General features: G+C 47.8%; 1 protein-coding gene across 3 annotated transcripts in view; it reads right to left on the reverse strand.

Annotated features, from left to right (window-relative positions):
• hivep2a (HIVEP zinc finger 2a) overlaps window positions 1-13,492 on the reverse strand; it is a 72,656-nt gene that overhangs the window by 6,797 nt on the left and 52,367 nt on the right. For all 3 annotated transcript variants that reach the window (XM_083898866.1, XM_083898865.1, XM_083898867.1), the window contains 8 exons: window positions 12,438-12,482; window positions 11,196-12,354; window positions 8,566-10,448; window positions 6,632-6,886; window positions 6,401-6,542; window positions 6,225-6,309; window positions 3,182-4,820; window positions 2,949-3,106 (listed from right to left, as the gene is read on the reverse strand). In XM_083898866.1, the coding sequence (XP_083754992.1) occupies window positions 2,949-3,106; window positions 3,182-4,820; window positions 6,225-6,309; window positions 6,401-6,542; window positions 6,632-6,886; window positions 8,566-10,448; window positions 11,196-12,126 (5,093 nt within the window). In that variant the 5' untranslated portion in view covers window positions 12,127-12,354; window positions 12,438-12,482. The remainder of the gene's footprint in view (window positions 1-2,948; window positions 3,107-3,181; window positions 4,821-6,224; window positions 6,310-6,400; window positions 6,543-6,631; window positions 6,887-8,565; window positions 10,449-11,195; window positions 12,355-12,437; window positions 12,483-13,492) is intronic.

Consider the following 13,492-nt stretch of genomic DNA (forward strand, 5'->3'; position numbering starts at 1 on the left):
TTTATTTATCCAACGATTGTGTTTGAAAATGTCCTCTGAGGTAAAAAGAGAATGACTTCACTGTCTGCTGTGTGTGTGTGTGTGTGTGTTCTTGTACTTGCAGCATACAGAGGACCAGTGAGGGTTTTTAACCAACAAAGTGAGGTCATTTTTACAGATTGAAGACATTTTGACCGGTCCTCACTTTGTTTTCATTGGAATCACTTCCTTAGGTTGCTATAACATGCTATAGTCATACTCATACTATACTATTTGTCAAAAGAGAAATTCAAATTTTGGACGACATAGTATAGTATGACGTTTTGGTCAAATTTTGGGTCCAAATTTTTTTGTCAAATTTTGGACCAATTTTTCTTTAAAATTTTGGACGACATAGTATAGTATGACTATTTTGTCAAATTTTGGACCAAATTTTATTTTCTACATTTTTTAAACTTTTGGATGACAAAGTATAGTATGACGTTTTTGTCAAATTTTGGGTCCATTTTTTTTTGTAAAAATTTGTACCAAATTTTTTTTTCTGTAAAAATTTGTACCAAATTTTTTTTTCTGTAAAAATTTGTACCAAATTTTTTTTTCTGTAAAAATTTGTACCAAATTTCTTTTTTCAAAATTTAATTAAACTTTTGGATGACATAGTATAGCATGATGTTTTTGTAAAATTTTGGACCAAAAATTAAAAATTAAAATGAAATAAATGAAAAAGTTTTCCAGCCCTTTTTGCTCTGGGGCTCCACCTGCAGACATTTTATGGTACTGCAACCAGTAGTTCTTTGTAGATGTCATTCATGAAGTAGATATTTTTAATTGTGTTGATTTATAAAGTGGAAATGCTGGTCCTCAGTATGCAGCAAGTACAAGAATGTGTGTGCTGGTGTGTGTGTGTGTGTGCTGGTAACTACTTCTGTACATCTATAAAACATGACGCTGCAGGAATGCGTCTCACAGCAGGGATTTCACTCCCTCCTTGATTTTCACCTTTTTCTTGCACATTTTAGGACAACATTCCTGACTGACTTAACGACATCTAAATTCGTGACGTACGATCTCCTCAGTGATGTCGCACTGAAGCGTTTGAATGTGCGACGACGCCGGAGAAGCAAATCCAGGTCTCCGTCCGTCCCTGATCCACCGTGGATCGTCAGAAATCCCAGAAACTAAAGGTGTTTTCTAAAAGTGACGCTGAGCTCGAAAAGATGCCAAACAAGCGTCAGAAACATCATCTTCATCAGTTTGTTTTGGCCACAGAAGGTTCTGAGATGTAAACATGCAAATATTTAAAGCTGCATGTTTCAGATGTTCACCTGAGCCAAATCTCATCGTCAAGTTCTACTAAAGCCAGATAATGATCCCCAGGACCAGGACTGAGAGACACTGATGTATAGTTATATAAGTTAGTGAAAACACTTGGATCTCAGTAAGGTTTTAATTCTCCAGCAGATTATTCAGATTCTGCTTTTTTAAAAGTCTATTCTTAGTCACAGAACAGGACGATCAAACCCTCAAACTAGGGCTGTAATCAACCAAAGAAACTTTTGGTCGACTAAAGCCCTGAAATTTCAATAAATAGACCGTGGGACGCTGCAGGTGCTTCTGCAGTTATAAAACCAATCAACGATTATTAGACCAAAACATTGAAATATGCTAATAATTCTGATATGTTCACACTCAAAACGGACGGAGCAACCTTAGCTTAGCGTTTTTAAATGATATGTCATGTTCGTAGAGCTGTGAAAAGCAAACTGTTGCTCGCAAAGTTTGAATTCCACTTCTTTTTTGAAGTCATCTACTTTTGTAAAATGCTGCCACACTGATGTCTTTGACATGGATGTGACAGGACTGAGACTGAAGCCTCAAATGAAAAGCTCAACATTCACGTCTAATTAACGGCAACGCTAATCTGTCTAACAACCCACTGGGCTGGACTAAACCAAAATAGTGGAAAACAAGGGGGGTGTTCTCTGAAGACAGGCTGTTACCTGTGAAACACTTTCACTCTGCACCCCTATCTAAAACACCCCTATTAGACTTGGTACTTTCCTCCTAATGAAATTTACCATTAAAAAAATAATAATAATAATTTTAAAAAAAATTAGTCGACCAATCACAGTTTTGGTCGAGCCAGAGCGTGTCGACCAGTTGACTTTGACTTTACGGCCCTACCTCAAACTTCCTCATGTTCTGTGTGTGTGTGTGTGTGTGTGTGTGTGTGTGTGTGTGTGTGTGTGTGTGTGTGTTCTTGTACTTGCGCCATACTGAGGACCAGTAAGGGTTTTTAACCAACAAAGTGAGGACATTTTTACGGAGTGAGGACATTTTGGTCGGTCCTCACTTTGTTTTCATTGAAATCACTTCCTTAGGTTGCTATTACATGCTATACTCTGTTTGTCAAAAAAAAAAATCAAATTTTGGACGACATAGTATATAGTATAACTTTTTTTGTCAAATTTTGGACCAAACATTTTGCGTCAAATTTTGCGTCAAATTTTGGACCAAACATTTTGGGTCCAATTTTTTTTCTTCAAATTTTGGACCAAAAATTTTGCATCCATTTTTTTTTCAAATTTTTGACCAAACATTTTGGGTCCAATTTTTTTTTTCAAATTTCCGACCAAAAATTTTGCATCCATTTTTTTTTCAAATTTTCGACCAAACATTTTGGGTCCAATTTTTTTTTTCAAATTTTGGACCAAAAATGTTGCATAATTTTTTTTTTCAAATTTTGGACCAAAAATGTTGGGTCAAATTTTATATATAAGTAGATATTTGTAATTGTGTTGATTTATAAAGTGGAAATGCTGGTCCTCACTTTGTCAGCTCTTTTACCCGGTCCTCAGTATGCAGCAAGTACAAGAATGTGTGTGTGTGTGTGTATGTGTGTGTGTGTGTGTGTGTGTGTGTGTGTGTGTGTGTGTGTGTGTGTGTGTGTGTGTGTGCGCAGGACGAACCCTCCTTCGAAGATCTTGATCCTGGTCGGTTCGGCGGCGGCCGCTTTGACGGACACTTCCTTCTCCAGCTGCTCGTCCTTGGATCGTTCCCACGACACCACGCCCTTCATCTTCCTCCCAAAGTGACAGACGTCCACGGGCATCAGCTCAGGCTTCAGCTGCAAACAGAGGACAAGCGTGAAGGAGACGGCGCGAGGACGCGAGGACGCGAGGACAGAAACTCCTCAGTTTACCTGATCAAACCTCAGCTTCCAGGCCACAGACGACACCAGTTTCCCGGAGCTGGGCGGTGACATGGCCGCCGTGGTGAAGAGTAAATCCGTGCTTTCCCGCTGTTTGGACCTGAGCAGAGCCAGCGCCGCCTTGGTGCTGAGGTTCAGAGGGTTGGGGTTGTACGAGTTGACGGACCACGAGCTGTAGACGGAGCCGCGCAGCGTCGCCTCGCTGCTGCTGGGTTTGGTGTATTTCAGGAAGCACCAGCTGACTCGGCTCATCGTGCGCAAGCTAGGGAACTGGAAATACTGCTGGGCGTCGCCTTTCAGCAACAAGGCCTGAGCCACCGTTCCCGCTAATCCTGCGCTTTGGTTGGTGGCTAGCTGAAGCAGCACGCTAGCAGGCGCGGGCCGCTTTGCGTTGTCCGTATCGTCCGCATCGTTGGAGGAGACCATGGACCGGGGGCTGGCGCCAGGCTCCGGAGCGGAATCGTCCACGTCGAGCTCCTCCGGGGAGTCTCGGCCACCTGACGGCGAGCGGTCGGTGACGATCTGAAGAGGAGGCCTGAAGCTCTCGGCCCGGGGGACGTCGGGCAGGTGGGGGGCGGAGCAACGGACAGGGATGGCAATCTTGGCGGCAAAGTGGAAGTCGCTCAACGGCGAAGGAGAGTCGTCCATGGAGCCGTCGCTCCGAGGTCGCCCTCGCAGACCTCGGCCTGGCATCTTCTCGGTTCCGCTCAGCTCCACCGCGCTCATCTCCTCGACGATCTGTCCGTACATTCGCTCTTCCTTCACTCGCTTCTGCTGCTTGGTCTCGACGAATAGCTCCAGAGAGCTGGCGGGCGACAGCATGCGCTTGCTGCCGCCGACGCCGGACCCCGAGGCGTCCGTGGTGGATATGGTGCCCGACGTCAGCGACAGCGGGATCCCGGTGTTCAGCCGCTGCTGCTGCTGCTGCTCCTTCCAGAGAGGGTAGCGTAGCGCTGAGCCTTCACTCTGACCCAGGAACTGTGACAGGTTGAAACCTGCTCCGCTAACGCCTCCACCGAGTCCGCACGGTTTGCTGAAGCTTGCCATACCGCCGCTGTCAGCATCAGCCAGAATCGCCAAGTCTACCCCGTTACCGTGGCTAGCAGCCAGCTGACTAACACTGGTGTACATGACGCTACCAAAGGACGGCACGTGGGTTTGGATCCGTACGGGAACCAGCAAACCTGGCGCCGGCGAGGGCTGCGATCCCAGATTCTGGGTCGCAAAGACGGGTTGAATCTGCGGTAAAACCATGGAGGTGGAGGCTGCGCTGGGCAGGGAGAGCTTCGAGGAGACGGTGCCGTAGTTTTGTTGTTGCTGGGACAGAAGAGAGGCACGAGGCGAGAAGGAGGCCGAATACATGGGAGAGCTTCCACTCTCTGAGTTTCCATCCTGCGATTGTTGATCGTGGAGCTGCTGCTGCTGGTGTCCGCTCAGGGTTCCCGCTGATCTCATGTGGAGTTTCTGGTATTGCTGCTGATGTCTGGGACTCTGTGCAGCCTCCTGACTCCAGAACAGACCTGGCTGCTGGAAGGACAGGAAAGGTGGACCACTGTTCATGATGACCTCATGACCCGGGTATTCTCCTTCAGACGATGAGCCCTGGGCCTGCAGACGATGCTGCTGGGACCTGTGATGAAGAGAAGATGCTGATGAAAGGTCTGGATCATTTTTCAGTCGGCTAGCTTAGGCCCACTTTACATGACGCGTTTCGCGACAGCATAACTGGTGACATTTTGGGGTAAAAAAAAAGTTTCAAAAAAAAAAATTTCAAATTTTTTTCCCGATTTTGGACGACATAGTATGCATAATATGACGTTTTCGTCAAAATTTGGACCAAATTTATTTTTTTTATTTTTTTTATTGTCCGATTTTGGACGAAATAGTGTATGAAGACATGTTGGTAGACGACATAGTATAGTATGATGTTTTGGTCACATTTTAGACCACATAGTATAGTATGACTTCACAACATAGTATAGACTGACTTTTTGGTCACATTTTGGACAAAACATTTTTTTTTCAATTGTCCGATTTTGGACGATATAATATAGTATGACTTTTTGTCAAATTTTGGCCCCAAATTTTTTTTTCAAAAAAATTGTCCGACTTTGGACGAAATAGTGTTTGAAGAAATGTTGGTCGACGACATAGTATAGTATGATGTTTTGGTCAAATTTTAGACCAAAAAATATATATTTTTAAATGGTCAAATTTTGGACCACATAGTATAGTATGACTTCACAACATAGTATAGAGTGACGTTTTGGTCACATTTTGGACAAAACATTTTTTTTTTTTTTTTTTTTAATTGTCCTTTTTTGGTCGACGACATAGTATAGTATGACGTTTTGGTCCGATGTTGGACCAAAAAATTATTTTCCAAAAAATCTCCAAATTCTGGACAACATAGTATAGGATGATGTTTTTGTCAGATTTTGGGGTAAAAAAATATTTTCAAAAAAATTGTCCGATTTTGGACGACATACTAAGGTATGACGTTTTTGTCAAATTTGGACCAAAAATGTTTTTTCAAAAAAAATTGCCAAATTCTGGACGACATAGTATAGTGTGACGTCACAACATAGTATGGTGCGACGTTTTTGTCAAATTTTGGACCAAATTATTTTTTTTTAAAAATGTCTTCAAATTTTTCCCGACAACTGCGAAGTGGTCGCCCCCGACTACTTCAAAGTGCGTAAAAAGAAAACGCGTCGGGCTCGCGACAGCGGGAGGGGTCAGGGTATAGGCAATTAGCATACAGCGCGTGCTTATTAGCATATACCGCGGGACATTTGTTCCCAAAAAAAAATACAAAAATGACGCGGTGAAGGAGGGCGCTGGACGCTGTACGTGGAGCGGCTCCGAAACCAAGCGCCTGATCGGTATCTGGTCGGAGGGAACGAGATCCAGAAGAAGACGCTGGATTCGTCCAGGAACAAGATGGCCGACGTGAAAACTCAACAGCGCTCTTTCCGAAAAGCGTAATGTAAAGTGTGCCTTAGATAAGGCTGCAAAACGGCGATGTTCTTACCTGCCGTAGAGCGGCTCGTCCTGCAGACTGTCCTCGCTGATGCTCTGCTGCAGGAGATGCTGCTGGTGTTGCTGAGATCCTATTCCTGTTCGTAAAGCACAACATAGGTGCAGAATTTTGTGAAGCGTTTCATGAAAACATTGAGCATAACGTGAGGAAAACGGACGAGCACTTACCGCCGACCCTCTTGGTTCTGCCGACTCCTGGTTCTCCTGCTGCAGGTCCAGACCAGGACCCGAGCTCTAGACTCTCCTGTTTGATCGGCGTCTCCGCCCCCGATTCGTGAGCGACCGTCTCCGGATAAACGCTCAGTGAAGCCTGCGGAGTTGTGTGGGTGTAAAAAGTAGGTCAGTCATGCGCAGCGTAACGGCGTAGCGTGGGCGCGGCTACAGGCGGGGCGCGGTTACCTGTCGGACCAGATATCCACGCCGGCGTTCCTTCATGGAGGAGGCGCTGGAGTAAACCTCGCCCTGTCTGGACGAGGACAAGCTTCCGTAGTCGAAAGATTTGCTGCGCATTTCAGGCGACTCCATGGACAGCGTGCACGGCGCCTGCTCTGACGAAGACCGCCGCATCTCCCTCTGCTGGTGGTGACTGGAATGACCGCTGCCGGGCACCGTCAGGAACTCTGACTGTTTAGGTCCAGAGGCCGACGAGTCGTCCTGGTTCACAGTGACAAAGAGAAACCATTAGGGCTGCAACGATATACAAAAATCGGAATCGCCACATGATATGAGATGTTAGTGCGACCACACTTATTTTTATTAGGTGTCAAATGATCGCTTTAATTGTGATTAATTAATTACAGTCGTCATTAACGAGTAATCTCTTCTTTACCAGACGCAGCGTCAGACGCAGCGACAAAAGCGTCATAAAACCACGTCTAACTTTAACAAACACAGACATGCTGCATATCCACAGAAAGGTCAGAAACTCAGCTAAAAGCTCATATAAACCATTCTGATGTTCACCAAACACAGTTGAAACACAGACGGATCAAAGCGGCGCCGGAGCGTCGGCGTGATTACGTAAAACAGCGGAGAATTCACAGATTTTTTTCACTCTACGACCAAGATTCACGGATCCAGCTCCAAAATAAGAGCAAAACAACAACTGACTTTGAAGAAATACAAGCAGAAATGTTGTCTTTACCTTTGCTGTTTATCAAAACAAGTTATTTCTCATGAAGAACTACACTTCCCAGCATGCTTTGGGAACAAATCCAGGTCTGATTGATCATTTATCTTTGTATTGTATTGTACAGTATTGTTTTGTTACAGAAAAGAGAGAAATCTTTGGTTATTTATTTATTTATTTATGTTCAAATCTGTTCACAGTGTTCATAAATATCTGTTGTTTTATAAGTAAATGTTGTTTAAATAAAATGTTTTTAAATTTAAAAAAAAATCGTGGAATGTATCGAACCGTGGGTCAAAAATCGTGATACGAATGGAATCGTGAGTTTGTGAATCGTCGCAGAGACGATGACCTCGTGACCTCGTGACCTCGTGACCTCGTGACCTCTTACAGCTGCTGTCTAGGAGTGAGCGATACTGCAAATGTTGGTATCGATCCGATATCGATATAATACCAGTCAGTATCGGCGATACCGATACGATAGCGTGCTCCTTTCACGCTGCTCCGTTCTTTCGTTTGGATTATTGATTTTTTTATTTATTAGTTAATAGTAATTCATCCAGGACAGTTTATAAGTAAAATACTTTAAAACCATTTTTTTTAAAACACCCTAACCCTTCTGGATCCGTGAATCTTGGTCGTAGAGTGATAAAAATGGTACCGTTGGAATCTGTAGATTCTCCGCTGTCCAGTCGACACGTGTTTTTTTTTGTTTACATAATCACGCTGACGCTCCGGTGCCGCTTTTCAACGTGTGCGCTGTGACGGTTTTTTTCCGCTCCTTCTGTTTGATCCGTCGGTGTTTTAACTGTGTTTGGTGAACATAAGAATGATTTATATGAGCTTGTAGCTGAGTTTCTGACCTTTCTGTGGATATGCAGCATGTCTGTGTTTGTTAAAGTTAGACATGGTTTGATGACGCTTTTGTCGCTGCGTCTGACGCTGCCCTCAGTCCCAGGGGCAACCGTGAAGAAGAGGTTTAAAGTATGTATTATCCAATGTCGAAGATGGCCAAAACATTACTTCCACCACTATTATCTACCTGCATATGCCAAACTGAACGTCCTCTGTTAACGACGGCTGCCTCCGCTGACAGGAACTGAAGTATCGATATCATTACGCTGGTATTGATCAATATCGATACCAGCGTTAGATCGATATATCGATATTTTTGGATCGATCCGCCGGTCATAAGTCAGATTACCTGTTTGGTGGGCGACGCCGACTTGAGGCCTTCGTCTCTGTCGAAGGACATGGAGAAGGACGAGGACAGGTTGCTCTCCTGACTCGGGCTTCGAGACAAACTGGTGCACGTGGACTCGAAGCTGGATTCACCAGACGAGTGTTCCATGTCTGTGAGACGCAGCCTCTTCTTCTTGGGCGGCAGCTTCTCTGAGGGCATCTGGGCGAGCGTGTCGCTCCTCAGCGGCCGCTGGAACTCCTCCACATGCTGCTGCTGCTGCTGCTGCTGCTGCTGCTGCTGCTGCTGCTGCTTCTCCGGCTCCTTCGTCGTCGCAGCGTCGGCGTCTTTCTCGGGCTTGTCCGGCTCCTCCGTCACCCGGATCTCCGGAACTTGGATGTTGGGTTGTCTGGTGAGCTTGTGCGGCGCGTGGTGAGGCTGAGCGGGCGAGGACGAGGCGAGGAGGTCGCCGTCGCTTTGAAGCTGCTGCTCCATGCTCTCCGTCCTCAGCAGGGCGGAGTCAGGACTCAGGGCGTCTTCGTAGACCTCGGTGTCGGACTGCTCAGAGTACTGACTCGACGGAGCTTTCTCTAAAGAATGATATACCGGCTGCTCAAAGGACTCCGACTTCTCGAAGGAGTTTGGCCGACTGAGGGAGTTGGTGTGCTGGATGACTGATATGACGTTCCCGGCTGCCTTCCTGCCCTCAGAGTCAGGAAACAGCGCCATGTCCTCAGAGCACATGCTGGCACAGGTGTCAAAGCTGTCCGATTGGCTGTGAGCGCTGAAAGAGCCCTTCCCCGTCGGGGTGGCCCTCGAGCCGTCGAGACTACTTTGTCTGAAGTCGTAGTCCGCGATCATGTCCACCGAACCACTGCAGCTGCTGTCACAGTGTCCAGGACTGTCCTCCTCGTCCCCGACGCTCTTCTCTATCCGTCTTTTTCTCGTGGCTATTTCCGACATGCTAACTTTAGTACCGTACAGGCTGTGGGCGACGTGCTCCGGCACTCCCGGGCCGCGCTCGCAGAGCTTCACAGCCAGAGACAGAGCTACGCTCTTGGGCATGTGTCCGTAGCCGTCGGCCTCTCCTCCCGCATGGGCTTCGGCGGCCGAATGTTCAAACGCCGCCTGCCTCCTGAGTCTGCGAAAGGCCTGCGGGTAGAAGACGTCGTTGGACGTCATGGTCTCGTCGAAGGAGTGGCTGCCCCGGATGCTCGGGGGGACGCTGAGGTTCGGAGGCGAGGATGTTGGCATAGAGTTCCTCCTGATAAGGGTTGCAGAATCCGAAGGAGGCTCCAGAAGTCCTGTACTGCTTTGACAGGGTCCGGTCGGATACTGCTTAGGATCTCCAGAGATCCCGACGTCCCCTCTGAAACACAGAGGGTCCTCAGCTATCTTCCCCATGTCCACAACGGCACCTGATTGCTTTAAAGTTGCCAGACTCGCTGGGTCAGCCCCTGCCATCCCCACGGCGATAGACTGCCTGGATCTGGAGTTGGGTCTGCAGTACCAGGAACGCCCGAACATGATCTCTTCGTACGTCTTGACGTTGGCATTGGGCGGGCTGATCTGCTGCTCGGCGCTCTCCGAGCGGGAAAAGTAACCCGAGTCAGTGCTGCCTTTGCTGTGAGGGCTGAGGAGGTTCAGGGACTCGGCGTCCTGGCCTTTCTTCTCGCTCAGCCTCAGCGCCAAACGCTGCTTGATGGTGGGCGAGTCGTCCAGCGAGTGAGCTTTTCTGCCTACCTGCAGCGCCAGCATGTGATGCGAGCCCTTGATGTCCTGAAAGGGCGGGCATTCCATACCCGTGGAGGGCACTCCCCCGGGTTTGGGGACGATGAGAATAGGCACTTTGATGGATCCCATGGGCGGCTCTTCGGCCGAGTCTGCGTACGCTGGCTCCGCCCCCCCTAAAGACAGTTGACAGTGAGTCAGAACCGGTGCAGTCACCGTACTCATGGATGCTAACAAGTCAAAGGGTGAATTCCAATTCCTCGCTTAACCCTCAATCTCAAAAATGCTCTCCCTCTAGTCCAAGTAAAATTAAGTTGAGGTCAAGTTTAAGGGCTGTATCGCCCTCAATATTGAGATTTTCCGAGACCACCCTTGGGAGCAAGGGCTACCCAGAATGCATTGCGTGTTTTGCCATAACAAAGATGGCGCCGAAAGCAGCGAAACGAGTACAAGCTACAAATGAAGTGTTTTCTTTGTTAATAGAGATATAAAAATGATCTTAGTTTAGGCCCAGATTATGGATTACTGACGTCATTGTTGCGTAACATTTATTTTTATTTGACCATCTTTTGTCAATAGTCGGCCGGTGTGGTTTACTTTTCAATAAGTCGTGGTGTGTGGTAACTGTCAGCTGAATATTTGTATGAGTATCATCTTATAACTAACTGACAACCTAATAACTTGACTGACAAACGGATCAGAATAAATAATCCTGACGTAAATGTCTTCTTCTTCTTCTTCTTTTTTGGAGTTGACAGACTGGACGCAGCTTTGGCGTTATTCTGCCCCCTACAGTCTGAAGACGTATCTGCATTTAAGGGGTGTCCCATTTCTAAGTGACAAAATAACCCTCAACACTTGGTTTTGAGGGTCAGTTAAGATTAAGGGTTGAGATTGGAATTGGAATTGGCGCAAACTCTTACCTGCGTTCTTGTCGAAGGAGACCTGTGGGCCGTCGTCGTCCATCAGCATGGTCGGACCGTCCACACCTTCCTCGTCGGTGTCCGTGCTCTGCTCTCCGTCAGAGTGAACCTCGGCTTCGCCCGCCGGTGACGCGTGGTCCAGGTCTCCACCGCGAGCCAGGGCCAGCTCTGAGAACGGTACGAGTCCGGCCTTGATGGCGTGAGCGTGGGACTTGCGATGCTTGTAAAGGTTGCTCTTGGTTTTAAAGCTAAAGCCGCAGGGTTCGCACGGGTACGGCCGCTCTCCCGTGTGTGAGCGGATGTGCTTCTTCAGGACGCTGGGTTTGGCACAAGCTCGACCGCAGAAGTGACAAATGTGCCGACCGGGCTTTTTGGGCTTCGGCTCTTTCTTGCCGTAGCCCTCGTCTCCGGGCTCAGACTGAGAATACTGTCCAAAGGAGCTGGGTAAACTGGGAGATTTCTGTCGGGGAAACCTCCCCGCACCAGCGCCCCCATGAGGGCGAGTGTGTCCTGGGTGTCCTACGGGATACAGGTCATCCGAGGGCAACTGGCCTGCAAACGGCCAGGCGTGAGGCTCCAAGCCTGGCTGGGGTTTGGCTCCCGAGAGGAAGCGCTCGGTTTGGGGGTGCTGAGGGTACGGGTGGCCCAGCTGGTACGAGTACCCCCTTTGGAAGCCCTGAGCAAAGGGCCCATGGGGGTCTTGAGATGCTGCGCCTCCTACTGCCCCAACCGCAGACGGTCCACATAGCAGCTTTCGAGAATTTTCCGTGATTGCGTATCTCTGCTGAGGCGCCGATGCCACGTTAGCACCACAGGGTTTCAAGTCCGGGTCAGCTTTGAAGGTGTTTGCAGACGGCTCGGACGCCCACTTCCTCTGCAGAGGCACCTTCTCCTTCACCGGCTCCTGATTGGACGATTCACGAGCCTCCATTTTCAAGAGGCTGGGAGGGGGAGGGGGAGGGGCAAATACTGGAGGGCTACCAGTTCCCCAATCTACAAGACATGGCCGCCGACGAGTTCACAGAAACAGGAAGCGCAGATCCATCCCTGACATGGACTGAGCGTGGACGTGGAGAGGACATCAGAGGTCAAAGGTCTCTGGTCTGTCCACGTCGTCTCCGTCCAGGTCATTGAAAGACAAAGGTTCCTGGGAAACGATCTGTGGAAAACAGAAGGGCATATTTTAGAGTGAGCACTTTAGAGGTTAGCGTGAACGAAGAGGAACAGAAGAGCAGCACTAACGTCTGTGTTCAGAGCTCCAGGATCTTCTTCTTCAGACAAAAACACCTGCAGACAAACAAAGGAGAGGAAACAGGTTTGTGGGTTTTTTTTTTGTTCTCACAGAAATATGCGAGGATTCTGCAGAGAGAAGACGGCTAATGTGCTAACGTGCTAACGCAAACGTCACTGATTGTTCAGCTAGTTCCTTCGCACTGGAATCACACTGTGAAGGCTTTTTGGCTTTTCGACCCTCCTCCTCCTCCTCCTCCTCCTCCTCCTCCTCCTCCTCCTCCTCCTCCTCCTCCACTCAGTGACTCACTGATGCAAAGCAAACCCACGCTGTTCCTAAAAAGACACAAAGGTTTATAAATAGTGCTGAGGAAGTGACGGTGGAGGGTGATGATGTGTGTGTGTGTGTGTGTGTGTGTGTGTGTGTGTGTGTGTGTGTGTGCGTGGGCGACGAAAAGGCCAAGAAGAAGAAGAAGAGAGCGAGTCATCAAGCACCTTCTTCTTCTTCTGCTGCTGCTGCCGTCATCATCCCATCTAACTTGGGTACGTGCTCAGTTCACACACACGCACACACGCGCACACACACACACACACACTCACACACACACACACACACACACACACTGCAACTGCACAGTGAACCCTGCAGTCGACACAGAGTGCATTTCCGCTGTTTAACGTTTATTTTACCACATCAGCACCTGATAGCAGCAGACACGCACACACACACACACACACACACACAGGCTTAGTGTGTGTGTGCATATGTGTATGTGTGTGTGTGTGTGTGTCAGGGCCCAGTGTGACTTCTATAAATAGCAGTAGAAGGAAACATATTCTTAGCAGCAGAAACGTTAACTTTGGTCTTAAATGTGTGTTTTTCTCACACACACACACACACACGCACACACACACACGCACGCACACACACATTTTTGTACTAGCTGCATACTGAGGTAAAAATGCAAAATTACAATTATCTACTTCATGACTGACATCTATAAAGAACCACTGGGTGCAGCACCATAACATGTCTGCAGGTGGAGCCCCAGAGCAAAAAGTGTGTG

Source organism: Microchirus variegatus (genome assembly GCF_963457635.1).
Source record: "Microchirus variegatus genome assembly, chromosome: 12".
NCBI lineage: Eukaryota > Metazoa > Chordata > Actinopteri > Pleuronectiformes > Soleidae > Microchirus > Microchirus variegatus.